The 19,168-nt window shown below is 38.1% G+C and overlaps 4 protein-coding genes across 6 annotated transcripts; 2 read left to right on the forward strand and 2 right to left on the reverse strand.

Moving 5' to 3' along the window:
• The first annotated feature begins 131 nt into the window (after positions 1–131).
• Positions 132–2,246, forward strand: LOC18018506 (BTB/POZ domain-containing protein At5g60050). The gene is made up of 2 exons (XM_006400824.2): positions 132–1,083; positions 1,178–2,246. Exons 1-2 carry the CDS (start codon positions 529–531, stop codon positions 2,123–2,125), a joined length of 1,503 nt encoding a protein of 500 aa, XP_006400887.1. The 5' UTR covers positions 132–528; the 3' UTR covers positions 2,126–2,246.
• On the reverse strand, positions 2,189–12,470 carry LOC18018507 (DNA-directed RNA polymerase III subunit 1). 2 transcript variants are annotated; one of them, XM_024156011.1, is made up of 28 exons: positions 12,391–12,470; positions 12,182–12,263; positions 11,657–11,786; positions 11,384–11,533; positions 10,974–11,148; positions 10,492–10,688; positions 10,207–10,316; positions 10,020–10,119; positions 9,602–9,814; positions 9,357–9,505; positions 8,784–8,925; positions 8,562–8,702; positions 7,914–8,102; positions 7,164–7,365; positions 6,970–7,063; positions 6,488–6,722; positions 6,003–6,194; positions 5,732–5,830; positions 5,362–5,565; positions 5,068–5,283; positions 4,652–4,799; positions 4,397–4,548; positions 4,028–4,183; positions 3,838–3,948; positions 3,639–3,733; positions 3,064–3,268; positions 2,769–2,971; positions 2,189–2,514 (listed from the first exon to the last, which is right to left on the reverse strand). In XM_024156011.1, the coding sequence occupies exons 2-28, from the start codon at positions 12,247–12,249 to the stop codon at positions 2,463–2,465; spliced, it is 4,128 nt and encodes a 1,375-aa protein (XP_024011779.1). In that variant the 5' UTR covers positions 12,250–12,263; positions 12,391–12,470; the 3' UTR covers positions 2,189–2,462. The 2 variants fall into 2 exon arrangements, with proteins under 2 accessions (XP_024011779.1, XP_006400888.1); XM_006400825.2 differs by lacking the exon at positions 12,391–12,470 and having other exon boundaries at positions 12,182–12,265.
• Positions 12,471–12,739: 269 nt separating this feature from the next.
• Positions 12,740–14,682, forward strand: LOC112086723 (nucleolar protein 58). 2 transcript variants are annotated; one of them, XR_002899589.1, is made up of 3 exons: positions 12,740–13,494; positions 14,135–14,365; positions 14,513–14,682. XR_002899589.1 is itself a non-coding variant. In XM_024156152.1 (1 exon), the coding sequence occupies exon 1, from the start codon at positions 12,811–12,813 to the stop codon at positions 13,411–13,413; it is 603 nt and encodes a 200-aa protein (XP_024011920.1). In that variant the 5' UTR covers positions 12,740–12,810; the 3' UTR covers positions 13,414–13,609. The 2 variants fall into 2 exon arrangements, 1 of the variants encoding a protein (XP_024011920.1); XM_024156152.1 differs by lacking the exons at positions 14,135–14,365; positions 14,513–14,682 and having other exon boundaries at positions 12,740–13,609.
• Positions 14,015–16,493, reverse strand: LOC18018508 (laccase-17). Its single transcript, XM_006400826.2, has 6 exons — positions 16,339–16,493; positions 16,100–16,251; positions 15,772–16,016; positions 15,555–15,683; positions 14,497–15,468; positions 14,015–14,402 (listed from the first exon to the last, which is right to left on the reverse strand). The coding sequence occupies exons 1-6, from the start codon at positions 16,426–16,428 to the stop codon at positions 14,272–14,274; spliced, it is 1,719 nt and encodes a 572-aa protein (XP_006400889.1). The 5' UTR covers positions 16,429–16,493; the 3' UTR covers positions 14,015–14,271.
• Positions 16,494–19,168: the final 2,675 nt, after the last annotated feature.

The following is a 19,168-nucleotide window of genomic DNA, read 5'->3' on the forward strand; positions in this document are numbered from 1 at the left end:
GGTTTCGCGAATTCAAATGTGCATGTTTACTTATATTTTATTCTGATGTACATACGTTTGTGTATTTGTGAGATAAAAAGGAGAGCACATGGAGGCAATGATCTATCTATCTGTAAAAGAGACATAAAACAAGTAACTTTTCTTCAGGTTTTTCAATAATTTTTTCTCACTCGCCGTTGCGATTGTATTTCTATTTTTCTATTATCTCAGATCCAAAGTCCTCTCATTTTCTTGGATTCTGATTCTCCGATTTCATTTTTCTTGTGGGGAAGTCTGCTCCTTTGTTTACTACTCTTTTGTATTCCCAAGAAAACAAATTTCCAGATTTTCTTGTCTGTTCTTAGCTTCTTAGTCGAAGAGTTTTTGTTTTCCCAATTATCTCCCTTTCTTGTTTGTTTTTGTTTCAATTTCGAGATTTTACGGAAACACACTGTTAATTTTCCCGCGGAAAGTCTCTTGGTACTTTTCCCGGGAATCATAAATTTCACGTTTCTTTTTCTCCAGAAAGTTTGAGAATTTACTTCTTCAATGGCGTCAAGAGAAGTATCAACGATGATCAAACAAGGGTTTATCGCAGACCCTTCTCTCTCTTTTTCTCCGTCAAGAATCACATCTCCGGCCAAACTCTCCACCGCCTCTCCTCCTGCTCCGCCTCCTCCACCGCCGCCGCCAAACGAATCGACCCACTCGATCCCGACTCTTTTCGACATGATGTCAGAGGAGCACAACCGCGAGCCGCCACGGAGGAAATCTCACGCGCGCGTGACTCAGATCCTGACGGAGTTCAAGAACGGCGTCGTTTACGGCCACAGCCTCGGACCAAGCAACGTTAAGCTGAGTGTGGTGGGTAAAGACGGTTACAGAGTCACCATGGATGTTCACAGGAAGGTTTTATCGGAGAAGAGCAGGTTTTTCATGGAGAAGATGAATTCTAGAAGAGAGAAAGGAGTTTCTCACATGGTGGAGATAAGTGAGTGTGATGATGTTGAGATCTACGTAGAGACTGTGGTTTTGATGTATAGCGATGATCTCAAGAAGCGATTGATCGGTGAAAATGTCATCAAAATCTTGGCTTTACTCAAGGTATATCATCCAATTCGATCCTGATAAGTGCGCTCTTGCTCTCATTTTGCTTTGGTTTCAAACTTTCATTGTGTGAATCTCATTTTCTTTGTAGGTTTCTGCAGCTATATCGTTTGATGAAGGGGTAATGTCATGTTTAGAGCATTTGGAAGCTGCTCCTTGGTCAGAAGATGAAGAAGAGATTGTTGTGTCTTGTCTCGAAGAGCTTCATCTTCCTGATGATTCAGCCACTCTGATTCTTCAGAGAGTTTCATCTGAACCTTCGACTTCCTCGACGAGAACTAGAACCGATGATATCTTCTTGAAACTCCTCACCGGTGTTCTACAAGCCAAAGATGATAAAGCTCGGCGAGAGATGAAAGTTTTGATCTTTAAGTTGCTGAGAGAAGAAGCTGATCATGATGTCTCTAAAGACGCACTCTACGGTTTGTGCCATCGATGCCTCACGTCTCTTGTCCTTTGCTTATCTGAAGTGACCACACAGATGAATGATCCCGGGAAAGACCGTGGTGCTCTGATGGGAGAAATCGCCAGAGAAGCTGATAACATGCTGTGGATGGTAGATATACTGATTGAGAAGAAAATGTGCGATGAGTTTGTGAAACTATGGGCGGATCAAAAGGAGCTAGCGAATCTTCATTCAAAGATACCAACGATGTATAGACACGAGATAAGCAAGATCACGGCGCAGATATGTGTTGGTATCGGTAAAGGAAGGATCTTGGTGAACCGGGAGACTAGGTTTGCGGTTTTGAATACATGGTTAGAGGCTTTGTATGATGATTTCGGGTGGATGAGACGGTTATCCTCGAGAACTCTGGATAGGAAAGTGGTCGAGGATGGACTCAGCCAGACCATATTGACCTTGTCGTTGAGACAACAACAGGTGATTCTGATGAAATGGTTTGATCGGTTTCTGAGAAATGGCGATGATTGTCCAAATGTTCAACGAGCGTTTGAGGTGTGGTGGAGAAGAGCTTTCATAAGACAGGTCTTGGCAGAGCCGGATGCATCGCAGCTGCAGATTACACTCTACGACTAACTCACAAAAATAGAATAAGATTGCGACTGTTAAATGTCAAATGTTCTTTTATATTTTTTGGGGGTAAACTGTTACTATTTGTGACTTTCAATGAGACGCAAAGATTCAAAAGAAAGTGCCTCAAAGATATTCTATTGTCTAAAGCAATAATCAGACCAGAAAGAAGAAAAGAAACTCAGGGAAAACCACCACCTTTTCTCCTTTGCTTAGTCGTTAGTATGCAAATTGGGAATTTGAACTAGAACCCGAGAATTGGTTGCATCTGGGCCGATCTTGCATTGCTTGTTATCTATGTATTCAGCGGTGTAAACTGCAATGAAACATGGTCTCTGCCTTTTCAAGAGATGATTGGATCAGCACCATATTTCAGCTTTGGCAGATCATCGGTCCTGTTGAGTAACATTAACGGCAGATTTAGTTTAAAACGGAGGAGATTAATATGGACTAAAATGGTATTTGGTACCGGAATCTCTGAAGAGAATGAAAAAAACTATTAAGCTTAGGCATATGTCTAACGTTTACTTGGGCTCATGAAACAAGGTGATAAGTCGCATAAGTCTATTAGAGCACTCAGCATAAGCAAACTTCACAACCCTAAACCCAACAAAATAAAAAGAAAAACGAAGGAGGAAAGAAATCTGACCTTTGGAGGACTTTGAGTATTCCAGTTCCGAGCTTCATTGGTATGCCCATAATGACACATTCTGTAACTCCTTCTATGTTATCAACCTTTCCACTAACTGCTGCACTAAATAAATGATCTCCAGTCCTCTCGAAAGATGCCTGCATCAGCACACTTTTATCCATCTTCTGAATCCCGGTTCTTTGTATCCCGAGAACCTCCCCCTGATCAAGAAATTGAACCGTAAACATGGCTGTAGCGGAACAGGTGATTAATAAAGATCATAATAACAGATTCAAGTATCCTAAGAACTGACCCGGTAAGTCATGACATCAGCTAAAAGCATCATGTGACGAATGTCTATACTCATGCCATGGTTTCCCATAACTGACCCTATTTCATCAATAATTGTGGTCCTTGCAGCCTCAATTCCCAGTGTTTTGCTCACTTCCACAATATTGTTGCTTGTAGTAGTTCTCCCATTGATTCCCGGAGTCCCCATCACTGCCAGGAGGTTTGTTCTGAAACATATACCAAGCAAAAGATTCATAATCTAGGACAACCAGAAAAGAGAGAGAGCACATATTGTCAATATTGCTATCCATCAAAGTCCAGAGTATTTGTTCATAAAGAGATTCCATTTGGTCATGTATTTGTTCATAGACAGGCATTTTTTCTGTGTAAGAACGTGGAAAACTGACAATTCATATCAGTGGCTTACCAAAACAGAAACAAAGACTGTCTAAATGAACTGAATCAACAGTTCTAAAAAACAAACCATACCCAACGGGGTACATGAATTATCTCCTAAGCTAGCACTTATGAGATTAACTTACGGAAAAAAATTAAAACAGAGGACAATCTCATATCTTGAAGCTCGAGAAAACTTACCCCTCCACAAACAGTTTCCACCTTTTCTTCCCATCTATCTGTTTCTTTTTATCTGTATCTTCTGCGACAACAACTCGCTCAACTGTTTTGATCCCCTATCATAACAGTTCCACAGAATGAATTCTCGCCGTCAAAGAAACAGAAATCATAGTAAAGTAAGAAAATTAGAAAAACATTGTAGGGGTTCAACGGATCTCACATTGACAATAATATTTGGCAGCACATTCTTCAGATTGTGAAGACCAAAATGAATCCCACTTTTATCTCCCACGGGAGTAATATCCAATCCTGAATCTAAAATCCTGATATTCTGCACAATTTACATTGCAAAGAGACTTAAGACCTGTGTGCACCAGAATGAACACAGAAATAACATCTAAGGACCTTACATCATCGTTCAGTTTGATTCTGGGAGTCTTCAGGATGGAGGTTTTAACCGACCAGGGGCTAATAGACAAACATGCCTCCTCGATTCTTTTATTGTCAAGGATTATTCTCACTGATGCTGATGTTGAAGTCATTAGCACCTCGATACTCTCAGCAACCTGGTCCATAATTCAAGTGGGTTTTGACAACCTGATTAGTAAAAAAACTGATAAACAGAAATAGTATCTAACGGGACGGAGCTGGACCAATGATCCAATTGTTGATATTTATAAAATGCCATCAGCTCGCAATATGGACTTAAAACACGTAGCAGCGACTATCAAAGGTGAATATGTACAATAATTCAGATGAAAATGTAGAGGAAAGAGAACCTGTCCTAAAGTAGTTTTTTCGATGCGTCCTTTCACCCATCGTGCACTAGTCAATTCCAGGGGGTTCTCAAGTTCTGCAGAGATGACAGGTGTACTTATATTTTTGGAAGCATTGATGATTTCGTTGATTCGAGGGACTCCTTGTGTGATATCTGTACCAGAATCAGGAAAGCAAAACATCTAACTACTCATATGTGGTCCTAGGCACTAGTTTCGTAGTAAAATTCTAAAAATAAGCATATTCAACAAGGATACTCATGCTCGCAACTCCAGCAAAATGAAAAGTTTTCAAAGTCATTTGTGTCCCAGGTTCTCCAATACTCTGAGCTCCTATTGTTCCAATTGCAGTCCCAGCTTCAATTGTTTTTTCCCGGTAGCGAGATACACAAATTTTTACAAATACCTGCATATTTATATTTATTAGATGCAATATTTCATATATTGTCCATCATAAAACACCACAAGAAAATAAGAAAAATATCTTCAAATTGTATAACTGAAGATGAAAAATATCTACTGAATAGAACAGGTGTGATAATTTTTCGTCAATTGGATGTAGCTAATAATATTTATCCCATATTTTATAATCAAGGACAGGCACAAGGAATACTGAGATGAAAAATGCACTGAGTATCTTTCTTCTTAAAAAAAATTAAGACAAAGAAAGTTACCTCGATTTGCTTATCAGTCACACCAGATGCTTTATAGAAAACCTGGCTCGGGCTTGTAGACCTTAATCCGAGCAAAGAAAGAAATTCCCGAAGAGATTTCACAAAGGCGTCAGTGCAAACCCGACTTGTATCGTGTCTAACTAATTCTTCTTCAAACTTTTGCAACAATTCTTCTGAAGAAAGAAAACTGTGGTGTGATCTAGGAGGACATGTGGCCTGCAAAATGCAAGTGCCAATTGTTATAAAACTCAAAATACGAGAGACCAAAACCAGTATACAAAATAGTAAAAGCACCTGAATTTTCAGGAATAATCTATCAAAATTTAAAGGCGCTCCATCCTTTCCTTCCATTAGTACTGGGTCCATCCCATCATCCCCATAAGTAAACTGAAGTATGCAACCGCTGGCATTTCGTACTGTGTTATCATAATGGACTAACAGATCTTCCAAGGCTTTCATCAGTCTACGAGACATGTAACCCGTACTGGCAGTTTTCACCTGCAATAGACAAGAATATCGTTACAAAAGGTGGAGCTTCATCTTCTGTGCACATGTTAAAACCCTGTCACCCTTTGGAGAACCATCATGGCTCTCTTTCTATGAGCAACGTTTTCATGTCTTCCAATGGACCAAAATGAAATAAAAAAAGAAGGTTTATGCATACCGCTGTATCAACTAGACCTTCTCGTCCTCCCATAGTGTGAAAGAAAAATTCTGTGGCAGTTAGACCGCTGTAGAACGAATTAGCAACAAAACCTTTAGCCTGCAATGGCAATATGAAATGAGATCAGGGTCCTAGATTCTAAAGCAGTACATACGGTCCGAAAGTTATTGTAATCAGGCTCCTGTAGGGTGAAGCCTACTACAAATCATTCAGTGGCGAGCAAATGGTTCTAAATGTTCAGGTCACCTCCAAGGAATGGCTGTTTACTTACCTCAGGTGTTTTGGACATCCTAGGGAAATGAGGAAGACTTCGATCTATAAATCCATCAGGAGCACGGTGACCATTAACTGTCTGCTGACCAACACATGCAACCATCTGACTGATATTGATAGGAGATCCCTTGGAACCACATTGTGACATGATCAAGGGACTGTTTCTCCAATGTAATCCTTCCATACATAGCTGTATATTACAAATATAATGCAAGATGAGGCATTAGTATTTTGGTACGTAATCAGGATCTGGATTCATTGTCAGTTGAATAAAGTAGACAAACTATCAAACATGTTCATTTACTATCCAAACCAGCACAAAAGGAAACTTAGATTTTTTTCAGTCGTTAACTCATCTGGCTTACCCCACCACTGAAACAAAAAGAGCTAACGGAAATTATGACTGCAAATAAGAAACCCTAAGCGTCCATATGTAAATCGCATATGTTCATGCCTAAGAGAAAATAGAAGCCACGTATTCACCTTTCCAGTAGCTTCTCGAATTCTATTGAGAATCCCTGTTATATCAGATTCCAATGATTTTGCAGTATCTAGACCAGCTTTCAGTTGCAGACGTCCTTCATTAAAATCCCTTATTTTGAGACCACAATCCTCATATCCCTTGTTGATTATTTTTTCTCTTTCTTCTCTCAACTCCTCTCCAGGTTGAACATCATCAATTCCAAGGGAGAAGCCATGGATTCCAATCCACCGAGCACTGCACAAAACAAGATACAAAGCTACCAATTAGACAAGAAAACTCATCATTTAATTGATAGCAGAGAAAGGAAAACACAGCACACACAAAGCACGAATGGAGAACTACTGAAAATATTAATCAAGATGGAGCCGAAACGTATGAGCAAGACAAAGATGGATGATAAAGATCGAAGTGTTGCTGCGAGATCTAGGAACAATCAGACAGAAGAGATAAGACAATCCCATATGCAGAAAAACGGACTCACCTCAATTTTGCTAGTCGATTCATGCAGACTGCCGCAGCATGGGAGTTGTAATCTCGTAGAAGAACAGAATATAATCCATCCTTGTTTCCATTTCCTGTAGTAAAATATCAAGTGCTCAAAATTTAGAAAAAAAACGCCAGAATGAACAATTACCTGATGCATTTGCAATATATTGCATTCCATCTTGAACTTACCTAACGTAGCCTTCCCGAGTTGTCCTGATATAAGCTCACTATTTCGAAAATAAACCCATCCATCATTTGTGCACATTGTTTCATCATACTTTCCCTTCTTGAAGTTCTTCTCTTTCACATTAAGAGTTACGTAGACTCTAACACTTGCATTTGGACGCAGCAAAACACTAAAAACTTGTTTACCAGTCCAAAGCTCTATTGGCTGCATCAAAAATACATCTGGATAAGATAATAAATACAAGGAAAGAAAATTGTAAAAATAGCGGAAGTAGTCCCAGTGTCCACACAACTTATTTAACCACCCAGAGTAAAATTTCAAAAACTAACAAAGTTTGAACTCATTGACTAAACTAGAGACAATGATGTCGACCGTCTAGAATATCTATCTTGACACAGTAACTGCAACGGGTGCAGTGTCAAAACACGTGTTATAGAAAAAGGCATTTTAACATTATGGGAAAGTAGAAAGATCATCCCATTGGACTGACGTGGATACCCACAAAGTATGTCTATAACCTTGAGCCTCCAGCAAAAGAAAGCTAAGCTGAGATACGCAAAGATAAAGGATTGCAAAGCTAGGAACTATTACAAGGAGCACGACAGCAAACAGCTGATGGCAAAAACACACACACACACACACAGATAGAAAAATAAGATAGTTGATACTAACAGAAAAAGCTATAGCTATCAAACACTCACAAGCCACTTGTGGTGCACTATATACGTGAAAAAGGTGCAGTAGTCTCATACCTTCAAGATTGTGGGCGTGGGCAAATCTATGGCATCCATGGCATCTCCCATGTAAGAACATATAAGTGAAAAGGCTGCACGGTCATAAAAGGTGTCCTTTCTCGTTATCAAATAGGAAGATGTCAGGAAATCCTGCGTTGATGCTACTAAAATTTCTCCATTTTTTGGGGTGCATAAGTTGTTTTGTACCTGAGATAGCAACCAAGGGAGAGGCAAATTATCACCCAGACCAGAAAACTAAGGAGCAACAATAACAATAAATATTTCTGTCATGCATTATACAGACTAAGAACCAACAGCTCGTTATCATACACATTGATGAAAATATTTCCTCGCTTTTACCCTATCATCCCTTCTGTCGATCGAGATCGTTCATATACCCTTTTGAAAGTGAAAATATTCTAGCATTTTAAACTCATCATTCCCTCAGCGCCAGAATCTAGAGCTTTTATATTGCTTAGGAAACCCTAAAGGTTCAGTAGAAAATCCATTGGTAGAATTTGTTATCATCATCTGGTATTTATGTATGTATGCATTAATATGGGGATATAGAGTGTTCAATGTAGCATTTGATCCCAAAAAAAAGTGTCACATGTAGCCAATGCATGATTAACTATCCCAAAGAAGCAAGTAAAAAAGAGAAAGTACCCCCATCAATGTAATAGCCTCTGTCCGAGCCTCCTCTGTTTGTGGTACGTGCATGTTCATCTCATCACCATCAAAGTCAGCATTATATGGGTTACAAACTGATTCGTTGAACCTCAACGTTCTCCAAGGCATTATTCTTGCCTGCGGGACAACAAATGCAAAACTAGAATTACATTGAGGACAAGGGAAAAGTATGATTAAGCATTCTAAAGCCGTACTGACCCTGTGACACATGATAGACATCCGATGCAGACTCGGTTGTCTGTTGAAAAGAACAGCATCCCCTTCTTCCAAATGACGATCAACTATGCAGCCAATAGTCAGTTCATCAGCAATACGCTTGCGATAATCACCGACCAAAGTCCTGAAGAGAATTATGTTAATGCCTCCATATGATCGAAAAACACTCAAACACATGCAAATGACCCTATATGGCCCTTCAGGTGGTATCAGACTATCAGGTATCTACTTCAGTTCAGCGGCAGTGTTTACCTATTTTCTTGAGACAACTCTCAGTGATTTGATTTGGCTTATTAAGAGCACAAAAATTTGTTAACAGCACCTTTTATTTCATTTCTACCTATGTAATTTAACTGTTTGTGTGTGTCTATGCCGTCAACCGAACCTATATACGAGTCAGCATATTATACAATATTATATAACTTTACTGAAACTGAAGATCATTTTGACTGCGAAAGCTAGCTATTTGGATATATTAACTCATCAAAGATCAGTTTCCCCTCCTTAAAAACTTTTCATCAACCAAGAAGTAACGAAACTAACACACAACAGTACCTTGAAGAACCATCTGGATATCTGACACTTCTGGCACCAGGGTATTTATTAGGACCATTACGGACGCATTGCCTCAACTTTTCAATATTATGACGGGAAACGCATTCAGGAAAAGTTAAGATCCGAGCCATAAGGATAGGGATTCCTACCTGAAAAGTTTAGTTACCTTTGCGATAAGTTACACTAACAATAGAAATCACAAAAAAAAAAGCAAAAATTAGACACATTTCATGATGATAAGTTACCTCTGTAATTTTCAAATTGGGATCAGGAGAAATAACAGTTCTACCAGTGTACTCGACACGCTTCCCTGACAAGTTTGCACGGAAACGTCCCTGTTTTCCTTTGAGACGCTGAAGAATTCCGCTCAGTGGCTTGCTATCTGGCTGGTTTGGAATACCACGGACTTCGCTATTAATGTATTGCGCAACCTCGCTTTGAACGGTATCCCACACTTGCTAAAAAAAAAAAATCCTTAACAAATAAGAAAGGATACGAATAACAGAACCAGAAATAATAATAAAGAAAGTCTGAATAAAAAAGTAAAGCAATTATTCATTTCGAAGTAAGATTTAACAAGAAGAGGGACACACATTCCAGTACAGGATGCAGAATACACATATATAACAGGGGACGAAATGAAGCAATATAAACTCCTTGTACCATGTTTTTGGGCGATGTGGTAGCTTGGTTTAAAATTTTCTTACAAGAAGCATTGTCTTGAAGGATTTTCTTTACTCGCTCTGTTAGGTCGTTTTCATTACTGCAGCACGAAAACACATTCTTTGAAGAAAAATCAGCAGTAGAAAATATAATTGACATGAGAAAAATAAACAAAACGATAGCTAACCTTTGTGTACCACCAATTCTAACAGATGGTCGGGTAGGTAAAGGTGGCACAAACATGCAGATTATGAAAAGATTCTCAGGTCTATGAGCAATATAAAGAAGTTCACAGTCCTGTTATTGATTTCAGAAAAGAACAAGAAAAATCAGCATGACTCAACTATGTGTATATAAGATAATCCCTTTATACTAATGCATTTGTTATGAGAGAGAACATCATCTAATTGCAGGAAACTATGTAGATAATCCCTTTATACTAATCCATTTATATATTCAAACTCAAATATACCTTGTCACTCATTCCTTTAAAAAGTCCAAGCACCAAGTTAGGATCAAGAACATAGGTAAGAGGATTAATTGCTCCAGTAGACTCTCTTGTGTGGGATATTGCAGATTTAAATTCATCAACCTCTCCACCATGGATTTTAGATCGGTCATGACTGATGCCTATAATACCCATCTGCGCTGCAACCTTTTTCACCATGCCTGAAATAATCAGTGTAATAATTATCAACGGTAATCATATTGAAATGGGTAGGAAAAACCAATAACAGAGGTCACAGGATTTTGGCATGGAATATTAGCAGAGAATCCTGAATTTTCTTTTTGTGCTACTTAAGAAACTTATTTGAATCTTTTACGAACTAAAGTTTGCATCTAAGATGAAAAGCATGATGAACGAGAAAAGAACTCAAGATTCTAAAATGATTAACTTCAAAAAGGCATCATCAAATCTAGATATTTTAGCCAAAAGAAAGTTAAAAGTAACACCATTCAGGTAGCCACAATTTTTGCATGTTATAATTCTCTGGCTTGCCATCATACTGCACTTCTTGACAACCGCTTTCGCCAATTCAGTCTTCTTCAATGGCTCCATTTTTGGATTCCGCATCTTCTTCAAGTGATCTTCATACAACTTCTCGTCAATAAGAATGTTGGAACAACGCTGGGGGGAAAAAAGAAAGGAATTTGTGAACTGCTGTAGATGCTACAAAGACTTGAAAATAACCAGCCAGTGTTGTAAATTTGTAATGCAAACTAGGCATTGTCTGGATTTCGAAAAGCAGTTTCCCAAGAAATAAGGTTTTCATGTTGTATTTTTCTTTACTTTTTCCATTCAACCAAAGTATAAAGGTTCGACTTACATAAAATTGAACAGAAAGTAGTGGTAACTCTATTACCTTACAAATGCACTTCAAAATATCAAGGATATAGTTGAGGAATCCAACGTTGTAAACAGGGAGGTCAAGCTTCAGATATCCAAAGTGTCCTGGACAATTTTGGAAGTCCGCATGACAAGTTGCGCATATAGACTTTTTGTTTGGAGGACCCTGTACAATTAAAACGAACAAACCATTTAGAAATTATCAATCTTCAGAAAATACTTGCCATGGTTATAGGCTTAAGAAGTTAAAATCAAAAAGATAATAGGTAAATGTAAGAAAATCGGATACCATTCGAGGATCCAACAAGCCGCCTTCGACGGGTTTAAAATTGCTCTCATAGTAATTATTCCTCCAGACTTGAACTTCAGCGGCTTTCATGATCTCCAGATCAGAGAATATAGAGAAATTTATGCTTTTTCTGCAGAAACAATAATGTCAAAAGTCCCGACAAACAAGTTTTTGCTCCACAGAAATCAAATATCAAACCAGAAATAACATCAGACACTCATGGACAACTCCCTAAGGCACATAAATGTATCAAAGTAAGATCATCATCAGCTCAATCCACAGACAAACATCAGAAGAAAAGAAAAAAAGAATCTTGAGAAGTTAGCAGAGAAAATTTCATCTAAGAAATTATAACTGAAAAAAAAATCATCTCAATTGACATGAAAAATTCAGACAACCAATCTAAATTTCATGAGCTTTGCAACGTAGCAAAAAGAAAGGAATGAAGATTTCAGGCACAATGGGTCGAAATCAACAATAAGCTAAAACAGTGTGATCAAGCTGCAGAAAACCAAAAGAACATACATTTTAAGAGGACCAACATCTTCGATGTACGGCTGCTTAGTGAATTCAATTTCCATCTTCGTCTCCATCTCTCCAATCAAAGCTGCAAATTAAAACCCAGAAAGAAAAAAAAAAAAGGAAAAACCCGACCAAGTTCGAATCGGTGTCAGAGAAAGAAAAGCCGGAAAAATAAAAAAGAAAACTTGGGACGAGTCGAAGAATCAACTTACGGTGGTGAGGGGAACGTGGGTTTAGGGTTTAAGGAGAAGCAGCAGAACGAGTATCAGGCGGGAGATACAGAACGGCTGGCAAGGGAAGAAGAAATTGGACGTTCGGTGTAAAGCGAAAAAAAAAAAAAAAAACCCTAGTTGCGTATCGAACCTGTGACCTAGAGCTGCAAAGTTGGGGCACTTTGCCACGGAGATAAATACTCTAAACAATGATTGTCTACCGATTTTAAATATATAACCTATTAATTCTTGAGCTTTTTTTGGTACAAGAAAATGGAAACAAATTAAGGAGACTTTGGTAATTTTGAATATTTCTTATACAACAACAACAATTTTGACATTTGTGTCGTGTCAGGCGTTAGAGAGAAATTGATTGCCCTAGTTTGTGTAGAGGCGCGACGATTCTTCGAGCTACTCCCGATGAAGACCGTCACCGGAAGAGTTGTCAGCGCCGAACCAATCTCCCTATCTAAGGCGGCTACGATTCTCTCGAGATTCGTTACCTCTGAGAACGGCGCCTCTCAAGATGTTAGCGCGTACCTTCGACGCGCCGCCGCTGCCTTCACCGAGTCAAAGAGCTTCCACAAAGAGATTAGCTCGTCTTCACTAAAGGAGACGAAGACGAGATCCAACGCAAGGAATGAGCGGAATCAGACTGTCGAATTCGAGGAGCCGGGTCGAGCTAAGGGGAATGATGATTCGGTGGAAAACGGAGGGGAGATTCGTTTTCGGAAAAGTGAAGCTGTGAGCGAAGAGGAATCGATTAAGGAGGGCATGAAGAAGAAGAGCAAGAAGAACAAAGAAGAAGATGTTGTTGACGAGAAGGTGAAGGAGAATTTAGAAGACGAGCAAAGGAATGAAGAGAAAAAGGAGAGAAAGAAGAACAAGAAGAGCAAGAAGGATAAAGAAGAAGACGTTATTGACAAGAAGGTGAATAAGAAGAAGAGGAAGAGTGATGGAGAGATGGGTTCGGATGAGAAGAAGAGCAAGAAAAAGAAGAAATCGAAGGAGATTGATGGTTAAAGTTGGTTCATTTTGAGATTTTAGCTGAAGATTGGAGACAATTTTGTAGTGGAGTTTAATGGATTTTTCACAAGTTTTTGGGTAAGTGTAGCTAATGATGTTACTTGGTGACAGTTTAGAATGAGAAAGATTTGATTTTGGGAACTCTCTGTTATAGTTTTTTGTTATCTGCAATGAAGTTATTGTTGTTTTGGTAGTGTGATAACGCGCTTATTTTCTTTTACTATATTTGGAAGATGCTTGAATGCGAATAGCAAGCAATGTTTAGACTTTGGATCTTGAAAGTCTGAAGCTTGAACGCTTAGGACTGCATAATTGCTATGCAGTGAAGTTTTTTGTATCAAGGAAGAAGAGTTTCCTAGTCCTGTTTAGCTAAACTTGTGCAAGTACAGATGCTCTTTGTCTATTACAATGCGTTCGATCCCATTTGAAGTTCTCAAGAACGCCAAAGAAATAAAAAGTGGTGTGAATTCAGAGGAAAATCATAGATCCTGATGGTTTACATGGGCCATCTGACTCAAACGAATTGTGTCTATCTTCAACAGTTAGTTGTTATAGAGTTATGTTAATAACTATAGAAGGTAAGGTCAATATATGCAAATGAAATTGTGTATATATTAATTTAGCATGGTGTTACATAGATCTACAATTGCAGAAAACAGAGCTGCGCAGCAGTAAACAAATTAAACAGAAATTGACCTCATGTCAAATTATTGAACAGGAATTGACCTCATGTCAAACTGATAAATGGCCGGGGAAAAAAACCAAGAAAAAAATGCGTGAAGCTTGGAAGAATGAAGAGACAAGAAACAAACAAAAAAAAAAGGAAAAGGAATTTGAATCATGAAGCAAGAATTTTCAGCATTTTGGCAAGTCTGCAGGAGGAGGAAGAAGTTTCTGATTAGGCTTATCTCCATCAAGAACAAGCCAAGCCATCCTCAGACCCCAACTGGTATGTACTTCCAAGTGACAGTGCATGAACCACACACCTGTCGAACAATTTGTAAACTTGGTTATTATTTTCTTATTAGATTAGAGTAATGCAAAGCTGTTTTTTCTTTGGTTTATTATTCTTTCTCTTACCTGGGTTGTCTGCAAGGAATCGGATAGCAGCCCATCCACCAGATGGCACACCGACTGTGTTCCTCTCTATGGGATCAACAAGATTGAAGTTTTTGGGATCCTTGTTCGGGTCGAAGTTCCCAAATCCTTGGCCAACGACGAAGAAGTTGAACCCATGAAGGTGAAGAGGATGGCTCTCTGCACCAAGAATGCTAGTGTCTTGCATCACCAGCTCTACACTGGTGTTATAACGCAGAACCATCAAGTTTGTCCCGTTGCTAACCATGGTGTTGTTAGGTGGAGTGCCTGTGTAGTTAAACTTGACAATGGGGTCCCATGGGTAGTTTGGTGAATACACTCCATGAGATTGCCCAGAATAGTGAGATTGAAGAAGAGCTTTTGTTGGCATTGTGAAGGAGATGTTGCTGATTGAAGCAGCAAACATTGTGGTGTTAGTAGGACCCTGGCATGTCTGGTTATTCTTATGATTGCACGGCTTAGTTCCCAATCCTACTGTGAAGAAGAACTTCCGATCAACCTTCAAAGGCACCTTTGCAGGGAACTTTTTGCTGTTCAGGCTGCGTAGCTTATTGCTGAATTTGGTAGCAAAATTTGTATCATTCAGAGCAGGAAGCACTGGTGTGAAGAGTGGAAGGTCCTTGATAGAGGTCCTAGCATGTTTAGGTGGTTCATAATCTAAGATGCCAGCAACTGTAGAGTTATCGAAAGTTCCTTGACCTGTGACGTATGGTCTAGCAGTCATGAAGAAGGAGGCACTCGGGTAACTTGGTTTGGTCTTCAGCAGGACGTTTGTGGTCTGGCCAGGAGCAATTAAGATGGTATCCGTCTCAAATGGCTTAACATAGATCGCATCAGCTTCAACAACTGTAACCGTGTGGTTTGCAATGCTGAAAAAGAGCTCGTCATTAAGTGCAGCGTTGATTAGCCTGAGAAGGTATGTCTTTCCTGGCTTCACTCTCAGTCTGAACGTATCTGTTTTTACATCATTGGATACCAAGATTATGTATCATATATATTATCAAACCATAGTTAGATGTAGAAATCAAAATTTAATTTACCTTTAGCCGAGCAGTTGTATAATGGACCAGGAAGCCCGTTGATCGTGTAAGCGTCAGAGACATTAGGACCACCTCCTGTTTGGGTTGCTTGGCGAATGATTGCCTCAGGGTCTGCGTTGAACCACTCCCCTGAAAGTTAAACCATAAAAAATCAGTAATAATGTCTCTAAATCCTCATCAGGTTATCAGTATGTTTTCTATTACTCATCGTCCTCACCAAAGATCATGGGAACTTCTTTGTAAGGTTTGGCAAACGGGTAAGGAACACCTCGCTTGGGAAGAATGATAATAGGACCATAGACTGTTGCCCTTAGCCATGAAATGTGAGCATGGTAAAACAGAGTGCCTCTTTGGCCAACGATGGTATAGTTGTAGACATAGCTTTGTCCTGTCTGAATAGGACATTGGGTTATGTAAGCTGGTCCATCAGCCCAACCAGACCGTAATTGTCTGATCCCATGCCTGAGATTTCAATGGATTAAATCCAGGTGTTTAGTGATCAAGCATTGCTCTTAATAATGCTACAAGTGTTTAAAGATTATTACCAGTGGATAGAGATATTGTTTGGCACATGGTTGACAACTTTGATCAGAAGCTGGTCACCTTCTCTAGCAATAAGCTTAGGCCCTGGAAACTGCCCGTTTACAGAAACAATGCTCTTTGTGTGGCAAAGACGAGTCACGTTTTGCATTTTTATCTGCGGAAAAACGAAACATCCAGTCATCTCTGCAACCCTTTATGTACAATCTCAACATTTACACTGAATAAACAAATATTTACATACGTCGAGCGTATAATGCCTTGTAATCCCAAATGCAGGTTCAGGAAGAAGAAGAACACAAGAGACAACAGCAAAGAGAAGCCAAAATGCCATTTCTTATATGTCCTTGGGAACTTTAAGTGAGCTTAGACCTCGAGGCGTTGATAAAAGCTTGTAAGGTTACTGAATACTCCGCCTCTGTTGTATTTCTTTTTTGTTTTGCTGTAGATTGTGGATTCATTGTTTCAACCTTTAGTGTATATATAGGAAGGAGAGTTAGGTGTTTGCTTGAGCAGGGAGATATAGAACAAAAAAATTAGTAATTGTTTATGTAATAACAAAAAGATAATTGGTAGAGAAGTTCGTGTAATTGGAGACTCTTGATATTGACCAGTTGTTAGAACATATATGAACAGCTAATGAATGAGTGGTGTCAAAGATAAGTCAAACTCTTTGACCCTCGTTAATCCCTCAAAAACTCTAGTTTCCGTTTCAAGATTATGGCGTAGACTCGAAATATGAAATCTAAAGTTGCTAATTTCAGTTTCTCAGATATGACAGTTCCTCTTCCTGTTCTGCTTCTTTGACAGCTTTGATTATATTAAACTTCAAATTTTATACGAGATAAGTAAGTAACAAAATGTGGCAGTTAATATCTTTTGAAATGGTCCTTGACTAAGTTTTGTGTAGACCCAAAAAAAAAACAACTCTTGTAAACTTCTTGATCGACCAGAAGGGTGTATGAAACAGAATCTTACAAACAATTTAGAACTCTTGGAAACTTCTTGAAGGATAGCTTTTGTGGATTTTCATCATAAGCATTTTTAAGTGATAAGTACTTCATCTGTTTATTTAATTATTTTATTTTCTTTTGCAGGTGGGAACATTTTAAGGAGATTAATCGATGTGGAGTTAGTCAAAACATTCGTAAGCTAAAGTTGCTTGGGGGATAAGCAAAGAGAGGGAGTTGTAGCTATCAGAGAGGTCACAACTAGGGTTAGATATCAAAATCCATGAAGGTGTGTCAATATTCTGGATTACAAAAACATTGAGGAAATGTCAAATTAAGGTTCGCAGTTTTATTTCCCAAGCAAGTGACCTAACTCCCTTTTAAGTTCGTATCCTCAAAGGCATGCTACTTATACGTACAGGCTTCTCTATACTTATGTACATATATACACCACTATAATATTCATATTTGTTGGAATATTTTTGCAATAATAATGTATATGCTATGTGTTTGCTTCTTATTCGTCTTTCGTATTTTGTAATTTGGATGAAATTTTAAAAATCTACAATCAAAATATGATGTAGACAAGATTGCTAACAGGTAGGTATCAACTTATCCCCTAGCTGCGCGAAGTCGGTAATTAAAATATATATAACAAGCTAGAAAAAAAAAAACAATAAAGAAATGAAGAAATTGAACAATGGTTGAATGAAAATATATCGGACACAATGATGAAACACGAGTTCACATCATTAGTACGTAGTTAACCGTTTGTAGTTTTACAATTGTCTTTAACAATATTTTAGTTGGTAACTCACAATCGATAAATAGTAAATATAGTTATAGCTAGATATTAATTTAACTAGGCATGTTTCTGTCCCCTGACCTGACACGAGAGCTTTATTTTAATCACGGTTATTCCAAATTATTTGGCCGGGTAATTATCTTCACATTATTTGAAAACGAAATTCTGATCTCTCTTAACGATAACTAATACACTAAACTAAAACAAATATGACCTTTTATGTAATCAGACATCAGAGTCATGAGACCAGTTATAACGATATCTCTAGTTCAGACACCATGTAAATACTGTAATTGGTGGCGAAGGAGGAAGAAGAAAAGAAGAGAGGTTTTTAGGGTTTTGCTAGAACAGCTCTGATACCATGTAATTTGGTAAACTTCCGTACCTCCCTTCCATTCATTCCTCACGTATATATAGTGCACAAGAGATAAGTACAAATCTACAAGAGAGAATATCTTCTATCCTTAAATCAAAGATTCTCGTATATATCGTATATTCTAACAAATACCTTAAACTTACCATCCGAATATCGATCTAATTAAGGTGAAAACTAAATTAATCTTTAGTTTACAGACGTTATGTGAATTGTGAAATTAGCAAGTGTTTGTACAAGTTTGTCTTGTCATTTTTTTTCTTACATATATTTTGCAGTTGCACCAACCCTTGATTTCTGATTACGGCTCCAACAATACAAATATAGTATAATGTATGCACGTATGTATACATATAAAGTACGTTTACAATACGAATATATATATATATGTACATTAGTATGGACAGTTACAAGCCACCTTTGGAAGATGTAGCAGTTTGCTTGCGTTTTCACCTTTTACGTGGATATGTAAGGATGGGAACACTTTTTTGTTTGTCACCAGATGGAAATACTTATAAAATTCTCTAAATACTTTATGAGTTTCCTTTGACAAAAAAAAAATATAATAACTTTATGAGTTTCTCGTAAATAATATATAGGGATGAAAAAAAAAAATAATGCATGTGGTGTGTCCGTCCATATGACTGATGATAAGACTAATTAAAAGGAAGGTGTTAGCCTTAATATATGCATGTGTCTGCTCATGTTAGTAATATATTTGCTTCCTGTGCATGTACAAATATTTGTCATCTATATATAAGAAAGAAAAAAATTTTGGTAAATTATGTGAATAATAATATATAAAAAAAAGATAACCTACGAAAACATAATTTTTCTGTAAACACTGCTAAATACTTGAAGACATGATGTTTTCTTCTTTAAAAATTTAGCTAGTAATATGAGACAAAGCTAATAATGATTTTTTCATTAGGTAATCCAAAATCAT

Source organism: Eutrema salsugineum, unplaced genomic scaffold (genome assembly GCF_000478725.1).
Source record: "Eutrema salsugineum unplaced genomic scaffold, Eutsalg1_0 scaffold_2, whole genome shotgun sequence".
Lineage (NCBI taxonomy): Eukaryota > Viridiplantae > Streptophyta > Magnoliopsida > Brassicales > Brassicaceae > Eutrema > Eutrema salsugineum.

Bases quoted from the DNA above. Each gene is read 5' to 3' on its own strand.
- LOC18018506 (XM_006400824.2), top strand. From the start codon at position 529: ATGGCGTCAAGAGAAGTATCAACGATGATCAAACAAGGGTTTATCGCA. The intron at 1,084-1,177 runs GTATATCATCCA...TTTTCTTTGTAG, and splicing joins AAATCTTGGCTTTACTCAAG to GTTTCTGCAGCTATATCGTT.
- LOC18018507 (XM_024156011.1), bottom strand. From the start codon at position 12,249: ATGGAGACGAAGATGGAAATTGAATTCACTAAGCAGCCGTACATCGAA. The intron at 6,195-6,487 runs GTGAATACGTGG...TGTAATATACAG, and splicing joins TTCGAGAAGCTACTGGAAAG to CTATGTATGGAAGGATTACA. The intron at 3,949-4,027 runs GTAAGGTCCTTA...TAAATTGTGCAG, and splicing joins GAATCAAACTGAACGATGAT to AATATCAGGATTTTAGATTC.
- LOC112086723 (XM_024156152.1), top strand. From the start codon at position 12,811: ATGAAGACCGTCACCGGAAGAGTTGTCAGCGCCGAACCAATCTCCCTA.
- LOC18018508 (XM_006400826.2), bottom strand. From the start codon at position 16,428: ATGGCATTTTGGCTTCTCTTTGCTGTTGTCTCTTGTGTTCTTCTTCTT. The intron at 15,684-15,771 runs GTGAGGACGATG...TTTAACTTTCAG, and splicing joins AGAAGTTCCCATGATCTTTG to GGGAGTGGTTCAACGCAGAC. The intron at 15,469-15,554 runs GTAAATTAAATT...ATGTAAAAACAG, and splicing joins ATACAACTGCTCGGCTAAAG to ATACGTTCAGACTGAGAGTG.